This window comes from Medicago truncatula, chromosome 7 (assembly GCF_003473485.1).
Source record: "Medicago truncatula cultivar Jemalong A17 chromosome 7, MtrunA17r5.0-ANR, whole genome shotgun sequence".
Classification (NCBI taxonomy): domain Eukaryota; kingdom Viridiplantae; phylum Streptophyta; class Magnoliopsida; order Fabales; family Fabaceae; genus Medicago; species Medicago truncatula.
This window is the reverse complement of record NC_053048.1, coordinates 37,447,550-37,463,516: the sequence shown is the minus strand read 5'-3', so window position 1 is coordinate 37,463,516 and position 15,967 is coordinate 37,447,550. Positions and strand designations below refer to the sequence as shown.

Below are 15,967 nucleotides of genomic sequence, written 5' to 3'. Positions count from 1 at the left end.
CTTAATTGCACTTTTGGACCCCTATCTTTTCAAAAGTTGCGGTTATGGACCTCTAACTAATTTAAATACAAAACAACCCTCTATGTTTTGATTCTTTGGCAGTTTTGGACCCCCAATGTAAAAAAAAATTAAAAAATTTGACACGTGGCACCTCACTTAGGGTGCCACGTCAGTGTTGACCGAGTCAACAATGGACCGGAGGTCCAAAACTGCCAAAGAATCAAAACATAGGGGACTGTTTTGTATTTAAATTAGTTAGGGGTCCATAACTGCAACTTTTGGAAAGATAGGGATCCAAAAGTGCAATTAAGCCTTAATTTTTTCAATAAGACATTGTTTAAATCTACAAATAATTATTTTGTTAGCCGAGATCGACAATTAGACGATTGGATTTTAGACGATGAATGGTTAGACGAATAATGAAGCAGTCGGGTAAAGGAAGCTGGTTCTTTTTCAAGTCCACTAACCAAGTAACGAAGGAGATGTAATAGTCCTAAGAGAGTTGATTCATACATAGGAATTTCATTAAATCCTTGACCATTTTTATTTCTATGTGATGGCCGAATTTAAAATGAACATTACTGTGTTGTCCCTACCAAATAAGCTGAACTCGGCGTTCATCCTTTACCATGTGATTAACGGCACAAACCTCCTCTTACTACTATTGTTCGCAGAAAACTATACATAACTTCAAATTAGTTCAGATTAGCATAAACACAAACACATGGTATATGCCAGAAGGTGTGTAAAGTTTCTTGCTTTTCACAAACATGGCTCCATGAAGCTGAAAACAAATAGAGCCATGTTCTTCTTCCTCCACCGCCATTTCTCCACCACCACAAAAACCAACTTCCCAAACCTCTCCAAAATCCCCATCAAACACAGAAACCATGTCATTTACGAAGCTCAAAAAGCTCTTACCGATTACCTCCACAACACCAAATCCATACCCTTCACCTATGCAGAACACATTGGCAACAATACTTTCTGTTCCCTCACAAATCTCATTTCAAAGGTAAATTTTTCACCACCCACTTTCTCAAATAACATTAAAAGAGTCATTAGGTTCCACCCTATTAACGAATTTGAAGTCTTTTTTGAAAGCATAGGGATAGATTACACTTTGGTTTCTGATTTGTTACCGAATGATAAGCTGTTCTTTTCAGAAGATAGGACTCTTTTGGAAGCTGCTTGTGTGCTTTGTGATTTTGGGTTTCCTTGGGAGAAGTTAGGTGTGTTGTATATGGAGAAGAGTTCTATATTTGGGAAAAGTGTTGAAGAGTTGAAATTGAGGCTTTGTTGGTTTAAAAGATTTGGTTTTGGTAATGTTGAAGTTATTGGGATTTGTTTGGCTTTTCCTTTTGTTTTGAGTGAGGAAGTGGATCAAATTCAAAAGGGTGTTTTTGGGATTGATGGGTTGTTTAGTGATCTAAAGTTGATTTTTTTGGATAATTCTTTGGGAAGTTATGTTGAGGGGAATGTAGATTCTTGGTATGAGGTGTGTAGAAAATTGAGGATGTTTTTCGATTTAAGTGGATGGAAGGGTAATGTAGGAGAACTCATGGGGAAGAATAAGAGTATATTTGTTGATCACAAAGAAGATGAGATAGTACATAGAGTAGAGTATTTGTGTAGATTTGGTGGAAAGAAGGAGGAAGTGGCTTTGTTGATTCTACAATGTCCTGAAGTGTTGAAGCTTGATTTGGAGAAGACAGTGATTAATGTGTTGGAGCTGTTGAAACACTTTGGCATGAGCTCTAAAGATTTGGAGGATGTTATTGAAAATTTTGGTCACGTGTTGGGAACAATTAGAATGGTTAATCTACCAAATGTGATGAGAGCTATGGGTTTGCAAGAATGGTTCTGTGATAAGTTAAAGGGTGGACATCATCAGTTGTTAGCGGATTATATCGCAAGTGATCGTAATGAAGACAGGGATAAAGTTTATCAAGATGGTTTGAGGAGAATTCACATTTCACGAGCTCGAGTTCATAGCATTAATAAGTTAAATTTCTTACATAGATTAGGCTTTGGAGAAAATGCATTGACTATGAATCTTTTGGATTGTTTGCACGGCACAAGCAGTGAGTTACAGGAAAGATTTGACTGCCTTCTTCGCTCAAGAATTGAATTCTCAAAGCTCTGCATGATGGTAAGAAAAACCCCAAGGATTCTGAACCAAAATTATGAAATTATAGAGCAAAAAGTGATTTTTTTCAACCAGAAAATGGGAACAACTTTGGACTATCTGGAAACTTTTCCAGCAATGTTGCATTATCACTTGGATGACCGAATTATACCTAGGTACAGATTCCATACGTGGCTTACAGAAAGGGGTCTGTCTTATAGAAAATATTCCGTTCAAAGTATGATCACTGATAGTGAAAAGAAATTTGTAGCCCGAGTGTTTAAAATTCACCCAGCTGCTCCAAAACATTGGTTCGAGCAATTCTGTCGCCGTAAATTGCCAATGTAATAACTGTGGTATTTATACCTAGTATAGTGTAAGAATGTATGATGAACTTTAAGAATGTCTCTGATTAATTTTGCACAGTATACATACTATTAAACTTCAGATGATTTCAAAAAGTCTATGACAGTTTTATCTGCTTCACATTAACTCACCGAGCCATAAAGAATGACCTACAAAAATCTTGTCTTGCGTTGCTTTATTTGTTGGACCAAATTTCAGGATAGAGAAGGAAACCTGAAGTTCATTGTTTGACGATACTAAACAAAACATTCAGTAATATCATGATCTATTGGAGTCGTGTATATGACTTCATGTAGGATGGTAATTGGTGAAGGCCAAAGTCAGACAAAGATGGTTGAGGCTCATATCTTGGTGCTAACTGGCTATTTTATTTATTGACTCATTTTTTGTACATGACCAATATATGGAAATATTATTTTACACTCAAAAAGCTTCTCGTTCATATTCAGATCATGGACTTGTTTTGCCAACAAGGAGATATTAGTAAACTTTGAGACGTCTATATGGTCTTGAAGATGCTTATTGCACGTTATTCCTAACTATTTCCTAAAATTACTGTTAATAGTAATGCAGTGATGCACTTTCATATAAGCAAGACACTGGGGCTGCTGCAGAATTGTGCAGTCTGCTGTCGCAGGGTGCAGATGCACGCATCATTTGCTGTTCCGTTTGTTTGGCTTCCAGAAACGTCGATTTTTTTCTCTGTTAAAAGCTGTTGTGCACTGCTGTCTAGTTTCCCGACAGTAGAGGGGTAATCAATGACATTTATTGACAAAGTTGAGTTTTTTGCTTTAATGCAATTGAGACGGTGAGACACTTGTTTGTGTGTTGTGCAGAAACAAATGAGATTTGGAAACTGATTTTTAAGTGGATGAAATGGAATGTAACAGGATAGGGAGACGAGTAGTTGGACAATTTCATACCCTTCAATTCTGTTTGTAAGGGAAAGAGTTGCAAACAAGAATCGCATTTAATTTAGCTAACAACGGTGTAGTGCATTTTGCCAGAATGAAATGATATTCTATTTAAAGAAAAAATGGCGAACATTTCAGAGGTGGTGGATCATATAAAACATTTGGCTTGGTCTCGGTTCATTAGTAGGGAGAAGAGAAATAAAAGCGTAGTTTTTTCAGATTGGTGGAATAATCCACTTTATTGTCTGCAAAGTGTTTGATTTCGTCTTGTTATAATGGGTAGGATGGTGATTTGCGCTGTAGAAATGAAGAAGCTATGCTGGTGTTGAGAAGTGGAGCTTATAGTACTCAATCAGATGGTGATTTCGAAATAAACTCATCAGATGTATGGTGATGCTGGAGGTTCGTTGGGGTAATCTGATGCTGCTGGTTCTGGTTATTGTGTATTGGGTGAGTTGAGATGTGGTTGCCACTTGACCTTTATTTATCAATTATCATGTGTATCTTAAAGTAGTTTTGTGGCAGCTATAGTGTATACTACGTAATTGTACGTTCACTATGGAGCTGCTTTCCACATCTTGTGCTAGTTTGCTCGATTTTAATAGAAGTTTGCTTATTAAAAATAAAAATATAATGATTGTTTCTGTTTTGGAGTCGCATTGGATGAGAACAATTTTCGTATGTTATAATTATTATCTAATAAATCATTTACGTGAACCTAAGTCCGCCAGGTGAGTAGCAAGGCTTTATTGGATCATTCAAATTCCTATTATTTCTTTAGTACTTTTATTGTTGAACTATTTTCCTTTTCTTTTTCAGCATCTCTCTTTCTCAGCTTTGAATTAGAATCAATTTGGTTTATGTTAAACTATAGTTATTTTTCTATGTATTTTCATTTACTTATTTGATGGTTTTATTGGCATCTCTTCCCACCTATATTGCAAAGTCATTTCACTGACTGGGATGTATTTTTTCTTCTTCAAGAAGTTTATTTGCCATAAACATTAGCCACAAAATTGAAATTGTGACATTATTACCTGGTTTTAGTTTTTAATTTCTTCTTGTGTGAATCTTTTTAAGGTTAGTTTGTTGCAAAACTGTGAATTTAGAAAGATTATTTTTCGTCCGAAGTTCATCTGATCAAATATTCAAAGATTTCAAGTATTCGAATCCCCAAGAGATGCTGGTACGTAGTGTTAAATTACTAAGATCGTCTAGCACAGCTTCTTCCTTACAAGACGATGACAAGTTACAGTCATGTTCTGATATGAAAACAACAATGACATGCTTCTAGAGAAGATCGTGAACAATTTTATGAGATGTACAAGGGAAGAGACAAGCACATGCACTTGAATGCATGTAACCACCACACCAAATGTTTCTAGATTTCTGAAAGATCATAGGACCATAATTTGTCTGTTTTGCCTTTGGGTTTGATATTTGTTTCATAATGCTGCTTATATGTAACAAAAGGAATACTAACAATATACTTTCAAATACATTTATTCAGTGATGACTCTTTTATCTGGTGAAATTTATGTGAGCTATACAAAATCACATAGATTTCACTCTCCATTTTGTAGGAGTTGGATTTCACATCAAGAGTATATCGTTGGCATTTTTCTTTATAATGATCCTTTTTTAACTTCTATCTGGCTTATATATTAATAAAATTTTCATGCAGTTTACACATTTTGCAAATCTGAAATTAACCTTTTGATGATTTGACTCCATTGGGCAACAAGGGAACTGACAACTGAGAATATGCTGATATAAGGCAGTGAGAATATACTGATAAAATGTTCTGTGAGTGTTCGGAATATGCTACTGATACTTTTCAGTGATGTTAAAGTTGTAGTCCTTTTTGCACCTTTATAGTATTTTATATTTTATTAATTACTAATATTAATCCTATGCATTGATTCACTTTGAAATTTTATTCTTAGTTATTAAATTTAAAAAAATCCCATTATTGAATAATTTCATGAAAAAAACTGACACGTCGTGGTTAGATCTATAGCAAAAAAAAAAAAACGTTAATCTTCTACAATGAACTAATCTTTGAATTTTAATTTAGAGAAGTGTTAACATCTAGTGTCTCGAATAAGATTATCTTAGATCGATGAAACCAATTGAAAGGAAAAAGAAATTGAGATAAGTTCACAAATTTTGAAATCATTAGTTAAAAAACTAATATTTGAAACCAAACTATGATACTATTATTACTAGTACTTGGCTTTTAAATTTGTGCATTCCACTCCTAGGTATTTGAAAACCACATCAGATCTTCACTATTCAAGTCCCTTCAAAAAAAAGTTATATAAAATTTACTTCGTATATTTATTACATGCAATATTAGAATATAAAATGAAATAACTCCGAAGGTTTGATTTAGGAATAAAAAGATAAGTTTTGAACTCAAGATTCCGGGTAAGGTTTTCTCTATCTTAAACTTCAACTAGGACATCATCCCTCACATTAAATTTTTTTCATTGAAAAAAAATGTAAAATTTAATAAAATTTCTACAAATGTTTTTCTTTTACAAGCTTATTGGAAAGCTCTTTTATACTGATTTTTTTTAGCTCTTGGCATGCATTTTTTTACATTATCATTAGACATGTGATTAGAAACTGATTAAGAAATTATTAAGAATAATAAAGTAAGATATAATTCTTAATAGTGTTCCAGCAAATCATGCACTTTGTTGTCTAAGTCAATAAAAAAATGATTGAGTGAGAAAAAGGATTCAAAACAAAACTCCTAGAATGTTGTTGTTCCTTCTTCACTCTGTCTGTTTCCTGTTACACACGACTACTTTTTCACCTACAAATTATTTCTACATGATTCGTTTCTTACGTCACAAGCTTCAATTCGATTTGTCTTTCTGGTGATAATAGAATTAGTAAATATTAATTAAATTTTGTGTTGTTTTATATGCACAACATTTCTTAACGCTCTAATTGCTTTTTGATTGATGCATGTTGTTATGTTCTCTATGTGTGTGTTCCTATTTTGTATGTTTAGAAAATGTACTGCTGAAAAAAATAACAAGAGTGATAATTTCACTTTCCAGGTGATAATCTATGGGATTTGTATCAATGACACTGAAGCATTATGTTTTTAAAAGTGTTTTATCTAAAAATTAACTGATATCAAAGGTTGGAATTTATTGATATATATATATATATATATATATATATGGCTTCAAGAGTGATTTTGCGAAAGAAAAGGAACCTTTTGTTTAATCACTTCATTAGTCAACATACTAGTGTTATCCTTGGATTCTCAAGTGTTGGGATTGGTCAGCCATTTGAATCTAGTGAATTAGATGGCTTGAGTCGGTTTCCCTTTTCTTCGTCCGCAACTACTGGACATGGACATGATTCACATGAACATGGAAGGGAAAGAAATATGTATACTGTCAACAATGATGATTTGGAAGATTGTTCGGCATCAAGATTTTACTTGCATAATTACTTTGGAGGTTTGAATTTTGGAAATAGAACAGAGAAGATAGAGTTAGTTTCTCTTTCGAGATTAGGGTGGACGTTCCAAAGTGTCCGTAACATTTCCACGGCTTCTGCTAATCAATCTAGCTTGGGTAGCAACAGTGGTGGAAATGGAAATGAAAAATCTGATACTAAACAGAAGAAGGAAGCTTCGCCGGAGGAGTGTGATGAGGCTGTTGAAGACTTGAGTACCATAAAAGCGAAAGCTAAGGCTAAACAATTACAAGAACCACATAAGAGTACTGAATCTATTGTAAAGAAATTCTGGGCTATGATTCTAGGAATTGGTCCAGCTTTCCGAGCTATTTTGTTGATGAGCAGGTTTTAAATTTATTGCCTCTTGTTTTTAAGTGCGATGTAAATACGTGTGTCAGACTTTTCTGGTTTTTCATTGCCTAGGAATGATTGGGCAAAGAAGTTAAGTCATTGGAAGGATGAATTTAAATCCACTCTGCAACACTATTGGTTTGGAACAAAACTACTTTGGGCTGATGTTAGGATAAGCTCCAGATTATTGTTAAAACTTGCCAATGGAAAGAGTCTTTCTAGAAGGGAGAGGCAGCAACTCACGAGGACAACAATCGATATTTTCAGGCTAGTTCCTTTTGCTGTATTTATCATAGTTCCATTCATGGAGATTCTCTTGCCAGTATTCCTGAAACTGTTTCCCAACATGCTGCCTTCCACTTTCCAGGATAAGATGAAAGAACAGGTAATTATTAATGTACTCGTCAAACAATGTCGGCCTAAGTGCTAGCGCGCTTTTATTATCACTCAATTTTGTGAAGACTTAACTTGTAGGAGGCATTGAAAAGAAGGCTAAATGCAAGGATAGAATATGCCAAATTTCTTCAAGATACTGTAAAAGAAATGGCAAAGGAGGTTCAGAATTCACGAAGTGGAGAAATGAAGAAGACAGCAGAAGATCTTGATGAATTTATGAACAAGGTCAGCTACGCTCTTCATGATATAGTGTTTTGTATTTTATAAGCATTATTTATATATTATGTCTGTATTTATTATGTTAATGGAACAGGTCAGAACAGGTGCTCGAGTTTCTAATGATGAAATCTTAGGCTTTGCCAAATTATTTAATGACGAGTTCACTTTGGATAACATTAGCAGGTTGGTCCTTCTACCATTGGTTATGTTCAACTAATTGTGCTTTTCTGTTACGAATATCATATTCTGGATTTCCATGATCGTTATGCTAACATGTCTTTTGGTTTCGAAAATGGATAAACAGGCCTCGCTTGGTAAATATGTGTAAATACATGGGTATCAGCCCATATGGTACTGATACATATTTGCGTTATATGCTCCGCAAAAGATTACAGGAGTAAGATTCAAGATTCCTTTTTTCCTTTCTGTGATAACTCTGATTATGGTGTATGTATATCATTCCTTGTCTCTTATATGTTAGAGTTAGGAAAGTTTCATTTAATGTTTTATGTTGTATTTTTTAAAAATAAAAAATAAAAAAACTGTTTTATGTTGTATTTTTTCGTTTTGTCTGGTTTAGATAAGGATTTTTTTTTTCCAATTATTGTACATATCTTATGCACGTTATGCCAATGTATGGATGTCTGCCTTCTCACTTACTTTTCGGTTTCACTGTAGTACATAATTGAATTGTAGGAAATACTCAATACATGCATGGGATTATTCTTGTATTTTACATTAAGGGTGGACGGAAAATAGTACATTTCCTCGTGAGTCCTGATGATGTGACTTTGCTACAGTAGCTAGGGTGTGTTTTGTTACAGCTGAATTCTCAGCTCTTATGGAAGTTCCAATGTTATTGTTGTGGGAACAAGTTGGAGTTTAACATATTCCATCGATAATTTCATCATTGTCTGGAGAGTATAGATTTGAATTGTTTTGCTTTGACAGGATCAAGAATGATGATAAACTGATTCAAGAAGAAGGTGTGGAGGCTCTTTCAGAAGCAGAGCTTCGTCAAGCTTGTAGAGACCGAGGATTGCTTGGATTGCGTTCAGTGGAAGAAATGCGGCAACAGGTTAATAATAAACGTTTCAATTGAATTTGTGTACTGGGGCTCAATTTTGAAATCTCCAACAATGTGTTACTTTACTAGCTGGGCAATTTTTGTGAACGAGAAACTGGCCATAATGGCTACTTTTAGAAATCAGAACCTTCTTCCTTATTTTTTTGCAGTTTCAGAAACTCTATCCTCTCGTAATTGCTACTTTGAGAACCTTCTTCTTGTCGAACTTATTTCTAATCAATATTAACTTTAAAATAGTTTATATCAGATATTACTCAAACAAATCTCAAGATTTTCGAATGCTATTGTGTTGGTGGATAGCAAAAACAATGTCTTAAAAACAAGGGTTGTAGGTAAAATATTATAGGAATGAGAAATACTGTATTAGGATAGAGTGTATGATTAGTAATTCCAATAAGAAATTGGTAGAGAAGGAAGTGGCTACGTTGACATTTACATAATATAGTTGGAAGACATTTCTTGATGCTGTTTAAAAGACGGCATCTTGTGGTTGGACTGTTAGTCCCATGTTTGAGGGTTGTAAATTGTACAATTCTTTGCAGCTTAATGACTGGCTGGATCTGTCTCTCAACCATTCTTTGCCATCTTCCCTCTTGATTCTTTCTAGGTATTTTGATATTTATCTGTTGAAATACTATCGTTAGAAGGATTTCGCTTCTGGGAATGCATAGTCATCCATCTCATTCTCTGTGCAGGGCATTTTCCGTCACAGGAAAGGTCAAACCAGAGGAGGTTGTTCAAGCTACACTCTCTTCTTTGCCAGATGAGGTTGTGGATACTGTTGGGGTGACAGCTTTGCCTTCTGAAGATTCTGTTTCGGAGAGGAAGAGAAAGTTGGAATATCTTGAAATGCAGGAGGAGCTAATCAAGGTTAACTTTTATGCTTTATATGTGCCGTCATCAGAGATATTTATGTTTTGCGACGGAGGCATGAGTTGGTGATTTCCATTATAATTTTAAAGTAGTTTGTTAAAAGCCTTGCTTCATTTCACTTTAACATTGTGAATAATTACTAGTTGCAGGATCATAGAATTTTCATATGTATTTGTAATGAAGTCTAGTAGGAAGAAATATAGAATGGACGAATGGGGGAGAAATATTTTTTTTTCTGCTAGCCTACATAAGTCATTTTTGAAAAATTCAGTTCTATGTTCATGAGTATTTTCCTTTTTCAACTATTGTCATCCAACCAACATTGTATCTGAATCACTAAATATGTTGATTTTCTTGTTGAAGTTGCTATGCTTTCGGTATACTTGTTACTTTAGATTTGAGATTGATGGTTGCAAGATATTTAATAGGAGGAGGAAGAGAAGCAGGCCAAAGTGACAGAATCTATAGGTGGCGAAAGGAATTTGGCTACAAAAGAGGTGGCTCCAACGACCGAACAAACACGAGAAGAGATAAAGGCAAAGGCATTGGAAAAACATGAGCAACTTTGTGAGATCAGCCAAGCATTAGTTGTTTTAGCATCAGCATCTGTAAGGAAAACTTATTTTACTCTTTCCAACTATTAATATTTTTTGGTAAATGATTGGACGCAATGATTTGTCTTATGACTTTTCAGTCGGTGAGCAAAGAACGTGAAGAGTTTCTGAGGCTTGTTAAAAAGGAGGTACGTAGACTGTAGAATTGATCTGTCTCTAAGGATGTAGAGAATACGTTACAGTGATTCAAAGTCTTGAAACTCAAATGTCAGTTTCTAGTTTTTTAAGAGCGTCTATTATGACTGATTGGGCTTATTGTATCTGTATCTACACATATAAAGTAGGCTAACTATACTGCTATGTAGGAGGATAAGCCCAGCCCACAGCCTAGTAATATATTTTCTTAACCTCCTGAGTATCATGCCCCCAGCTTTTGCTCCATACAAAATCAGTTCTAACCTACAACTGCGCAGATGGAGCTGTATAATAGTATGGTAAGGAAAGAAGGTGGTGAAGGTGAGCAGGAAGCTAAGAAGGCCTATAGAGCTGCAAGGAAGGATAGTGACGGTGCTTTGGAGGTCGCTATTAGTGACAAGGTTTCTTCAGCACTTGTTGACAAGGTAAACTTATGACCCTCTACCTCTAGTTTTTATTTGATGCCATTTAATAATTGTAAAACAAAAAAGAAATCAGATTATCTGCTAATCATTAGCTGAATGCCTGGATTATATTCTTAGGTTGATGCTATGCTCCAGACACTTGAAAAAGAAATTGATGACGTTGATGCTAAAATTGGAGACCGGTGGCGGTTGCTAGACAGGTTTTTACTTGGTTTAATATTTTCTTGAAAGAACACCATGATTAATTACCATTGTTTTCTGTTTTCTTTATGCAAATTATGAATACATGATTACAATATTTTCTTACAAAAAAGCAGTTAGCCAACTTCAATGGCAGAATCCATTGAAGGACACCGTGACTGCCGGAAGTGGTGGTGGTGGTATGGCTTTTATAAGGGGAATCATGTAATGAATTAATTACTATTATGTTTTATTAGTGACATGTTCCAAGGACATTCAATACATTTCAAACGTGTAAAGTTTTACAAAGCATCATGACACGGATACGGTTATTTGTTTCTTTTCCCTCATTAATCGTCATAGGTAATTGTTGGAAATAATTGTCATTGAAATGTTTGGCCATGTTCTGGCAGGGATTATGATGGGAAAGTGACGCCTGAGGAGGTTGTATCCGCTGCTATGTATCTGAAGGACACTTTGGGAAAAGAAGGAATTCAAGAACTTATCAGCAACCTTTCAAAAGATATTGGTTAGTTCTGTCAATTTCCTCCTAACTCTCATATTGCACCAAGAGTTAGCAAATATGAATGTCACTTATCAAGTATTAATGTTTCTGATGTGCCCTTGCAAATTAATGCAACTAATCTAATACTACATAAGCGCAGAAAAAAACAACCTAATGCAACACGACGTTTTCCTTTTCGAGGTTTTTTCTCTCTTTCTTTTTGTGCTTTCTTTGTTGCACCATCTTTTTGGAGCCATGTCTGTGAGCAATGACCACTGAGAGGATCTAGAGAGCTAGAAAACTGTTATATTCTCTAGCATTTGGTTGTAATTATTTGTTGCTGTCATCATAATTCATAACTATAAAAGGAGGTTATGTACTGGCATATAGTACATTTGTACAACTAATATAGCTATTATCTCAATAGTCATTTTGTCAAAAACACTTTTCGAAGCGATGTGGGACTTTGATGAAAAATCGTATTCTTGACAACTTAAGAATGCCGTTCTCTCAAACAATATGAAATTCCATTAGCCTGGTTATGTTCGTTTGAAATAGATATTGTCTGCATGACTGCATGCTTCCGTGCATGTCAGGGTTCTATAAATTCTTCTATATTTATCGTTCAATGTTGGTAACAGAGGTATAGGTAACTGTAACCTTTAAAATGTCTATATAGATGATCCAATATCTTAATATGAAAATGTGTTCAACTGCTTATGAGTGACAGCTATTTTGTGCATTTATGTTAATCGTAAACAGATGGGAAAATATTGGTGGAAGACATTGTCAAATTGGGCACCCAGAAGAAAGAAGATGCCGATAAAGACGAAGTAGGAAGATCGTAGTGTTTATTTGTGAATTTTGTCATGTTATTTTTTAAAATGTAACCATGAAGAATAATGGTTGGTATGTAATCATGGAACCCCATGCCCCCAAAATTTATAAGCAAAAATGGTTAGGTTCATACCGAATATAAGGTTAGAAAATACGAATGATTTTTTATTTTTTTTTAAGTTAAACTAGAGTATCGAGATTGGTATCAGGATAATCAAACTTGAGAGTCGAGAGGAGCACACTTAGATGAACAAATTTAATTGATTTTTTTTTATAGGCAACAAGTTTAATCGACGAATTTTTCATTAATTGTGTTGTCAAACAAGGATGGTTGCCGATGAATAGTGCAAGCAAAACTAAAGAAATTGTTGTGTCCCATAGACACAGTAAAAAGCCAAAAATGCTTATGTTTTAATCGGCCGGAAGTTACAAACCGCGCATCGGAAGATAACTTCCAATACTCTACTTTCTGCAGGAATAAGTTGTGTTTGTTTTAAGTTTATCAAATTTATTTCTAGGAATAACATTCCTTGGAATATAAAGATGAAAATTTTATTGCAAGGTATTTAGGAAAAATATGTTTGGTTAACTTTATAATATTCCTAGGAACCATAAAAATAGCGATTATAATAAGTAACTATTTATGAATTTATTCCCATCTCCCTAGGAACTTTATTCCCACCTTTTTCCTTGGAATTTTTTTTCTATTCCCATGAACATTTTATACCCGGGAATAAAATTTAGTAAACTTGTAACAAACATATGCATGTATGTTTTTATGATTTTATTCCAACGAATCTACAATTATAACTTGAAACAAACACACCATAAACTGTGAAATTTAGTAAAACATTAAGAATTGCCTGCACCTTAAGTATTGTTCTATTTTTATTTTATTTTTGTATTTCTTTCAAGCATATGTATGGACATCATAGAAATTGTTGCACTCATCGTAAATTTGATATTTTAAGATCAATATTGCCGGAAGATTCATTCTTCATTGGATTTCATGTTGCAATAGGTTCTTTAAGTTAAACTGAGCTATAGAAAAACTGGTTGTTGCTTAGTTTCCCTCGTCGAGCTTCCTACTTATTTAGAAAATGCTATCTAGTGTTTCCGGACATTAGTTAAGAAAATTAATATAAAAATTAGAAAATGGTAAAAGTAGAATGTTCAACTTGATAAAAGCCAAAAAAATTGTTGTTTTTAATTAAAAAAAAAAACTCTATTTTTTTACTTTCTTAACTAGTGCTTTGAGAACACTACTAATTAGCAAGGTCCTTATTATTTTCACTAGTGTTTGTCTGGAGGAGCTCCGAATGGTCCTCAACTAATAGATATTGACAGTTACATCGTTTAAAATAAGAGTATTTTTGACATTTTAGAGGATTTGTGAACAATTTAAAGGACACTAAGGGTGTGTTTGGTTTTGAGAAGAAAATGAGAAGAGAGAAAGAGGTGAGAGAGAGTATGGAAAGAGAGAAATAGAGTAGATTTCACATAGTGTTTGGTACAAGAGAGAAAAGAGAGAAATAGAGGAGAAAGAAGTGTGATTAATTTTTAAAATGACTGAAATATCCTTATACAAAAAAGTTAATATACAAATTTATTTTATTTGAATTTAACTTCATATAAAAATAATAATACAAAAATAATTAATTTCTTACATATAAATTAATTAACTTATTTTCTTAATTAATTATTTAAAATATTTTATTTTGGTCAATTAAATCAATTAATAAGCTAAGTGGTGAATTTTAGTAGTTTAATTATATATATATATATATATATATATATATATATATATATATATATATATATATATATATATATATAATAAAAGAGGGATAGAGTTGCATTTTGGTTTGCTTTCATTCACGACCAGCTAAACCAACAAAAAACTTGAAAACATAATTGATAAAATAGTGGCTCCATATGATCAAAAGCAAAGAGAAATATGGAAAATAAGAAAAAATTAGCAGGTATTATATGTCTTCCCTGTCTCTCTTCTCAACCAAACATGAGAGATTAGCTATCTCTCCCCAATTTCTCTCTCCCCTCTTTCTCTCTTTCTTATTTCTTCTCTACCAAACACGGTGTAAGCGAACATTTCCAAAACTCAGGGGCCATTTTGAGAATTTGCTATTTTTACTCAGCTCATTAAGACATTTGTCACTTTTAAATCACTCACCAATCATGTATTTTAAGTTTGCTTTAGAAAATTTTCCATTATCTTCTTTGATGACAAACTAGTTTATAGTCACGCTTGGCATGACTATTTGAAGTCTTTTTTACTGTACCATCAAATTACAAAAAAGTACTATCAATTTCTATGATTTGAAGATCATTCACACCAATTTTGTAGGACATGTATATGTTTGGGAGGACAATAATCACATCATTGACTAAGTACCATTTTTTTAAGGAAAATACTTACATGATGTGTCTACACACTGTTCACACGGTTCCCTACTAATTTAAAATAAAACTGCCGAAAACTGTATCAACTAATGCAACCAAAAATTGTTTAAACGATACCGTTTAATGAAAAATCATTTGAAGAACCGGCTGAACAGCATGTATGGAACTGTAGGTAAGTATTCCCCGATAGCTATGTGACAAATCAGCTTGTGGGGACCAATTTCTCAACTTCCCTTTTTATATTAATAAAACAAATATTAAATTCGTATTTTAATTATTTATTAATTTAAGTTATTTTAATTTTAATTTTTGAATGACAAATATTACTAGTTAATTGTTAGATTAATGTTTATTTTCTACCAAGAGCATTCAATTTTTTTTAACATTTATTTTAAACTAGTTGAGCTACCTTTTAAGTTTTTATAATTATCCAAATCCAATATAAATAGAAATTATCCTCCCCTCATTTACTATGCAACAAAACTTCTCACCCATCCCATACAATCAAAATTATTTACGAAATTATACTCACAATCATACATAGATGTGTTAGAATTTTTTGTCCAATTATATTTCAACGGACATGTTGAAAGGACAAAACAGAAGGTGTTGCATTTTCATGCAACAATTTATCCTTGTTAATCGAAGAAAAACATCAAACTGCATAGACTTGTCCAATGTATCCAGACAAAGATTCAACCAATCAACTTAAATAAGGTGTCAATCTTGTTTATTGATACCCTACAACTCTTGTTCAAAGAATTGTTTGGTATGAGTTGTTAAATCTTATTGGAGATGGAAACTTTCCTACAATGTTTGAAATGTTCACGACTTGTAAACATCTTGGCATTTCAACAATGGCGGTTTACAAAGGTTTGGTGGATGTTCCCTGTGACGAAACCCAAGAAGAGCCACCATATACTAAACCAACACTTTTTTCATACCCTCGCTCCATATCCTTTTATCAAAAACACAAACAAATCATCGCTCCATTTTCTCTTCATCGGCACACTGGCCATCAGAATCCACC

General features: G+C 33.6%; 2 protein-coding genes across 2 annotated transcripts; both read left to right on the top strand.

Annotated features, from left to right (window-relative positions):
* The first annotated feature begins 881 nt into the window (after window positions 1–881).
* LOC11426054 (transcription termination factor MTEF18, mitochondrial) lies at window positions 882–2,573 on the top strand. Its single transcript, XM_039828238.1, has 2 exons — window positions 882–1,015; window positions 1,174–2,573. The coding sequence occupies exons 1-2, from the start codon at window positions 891–893 to the stop codon at window positions 2,474–2,476; spliced, it is 1,428 nt and encodes a 475-aa protein (XP_039684172.1). The 5' UTR covers window positions 882–890; the 3' UTR covers window positions 2,477–2,573.
* Window positions 2,574–6,589: 4,016 nt separating this feature from the next.
* On the top strand, window positions 6,590–12,778 carry LOC11438379 (mitochondrial proton/calcium exchanger protein). Its single transcript, XM_024769929.2, has 14 exons — window positions 6,590–7,239; window positions 7,318–7,630; window positions 7,720–7,866; window positions 7,955–8,043; window positions 8,165–8,257; window positions 8,812–8,938; window positions 9,490–9,554; window positions 9,643–9,817; window positions 10,249–10,428; window positions 10,515–10,562; window positions 10,848–10,994; window positions 11,112–11,194; window positions 11,588–11,703; window positions 12,442–12,778. The coding sequence occupies exons 1-14, from the start codon at window positions 6,608–6,610 to the stop codon at window positions 12,525–12,527; spliced, it is 2,301 nt and encodes a 766-aa protein (XP_024625697.1). The 5' UTR covers window positions 6,590–6,607; the 3' UTR covers window positions 12,528–12,778.
* The last annotated feature ends 3,189 nt before the right edge of the window (window positions 12,779–15,967 follow it).

Coding starts and splice junctions, on each gene's coding strand:
- LOC11426054 (XM_039828238.1), top strand. CDS start 891: ATGTCATTTACGAAGCTCAAAAAGCTCTTACCGATTACCTCCACAACA. Junction 1,016..1,173: donor TCACAAATCTCATTTCAAAG/GTAAATTTTTCA, acceptor TTCAGAAGATAG/GACTCTTTTGGAAGCTGCTT.
- LOC11438379 (XM_024769929.2), top strand. CDS start 6,608: ATGGCTTCAAGAGTGATTTTGCGAAAGAAAAGGAACCTTTTGTTTAAT. Junction 7,240..7,317: donor GCTATTTTGTTGATGAGCAG/GTTTTAAATTTA, acceptor TTCATTGCCTAG/GAATGATTGGGCAAAGAAGT. Junction 11,704..12,441: donor CAACCTTTCAAAAGATATTG/GTTAGTTCTGTC, acceptor AATCGTAAACAG/ATGGGAAAATATTGGTGGAA.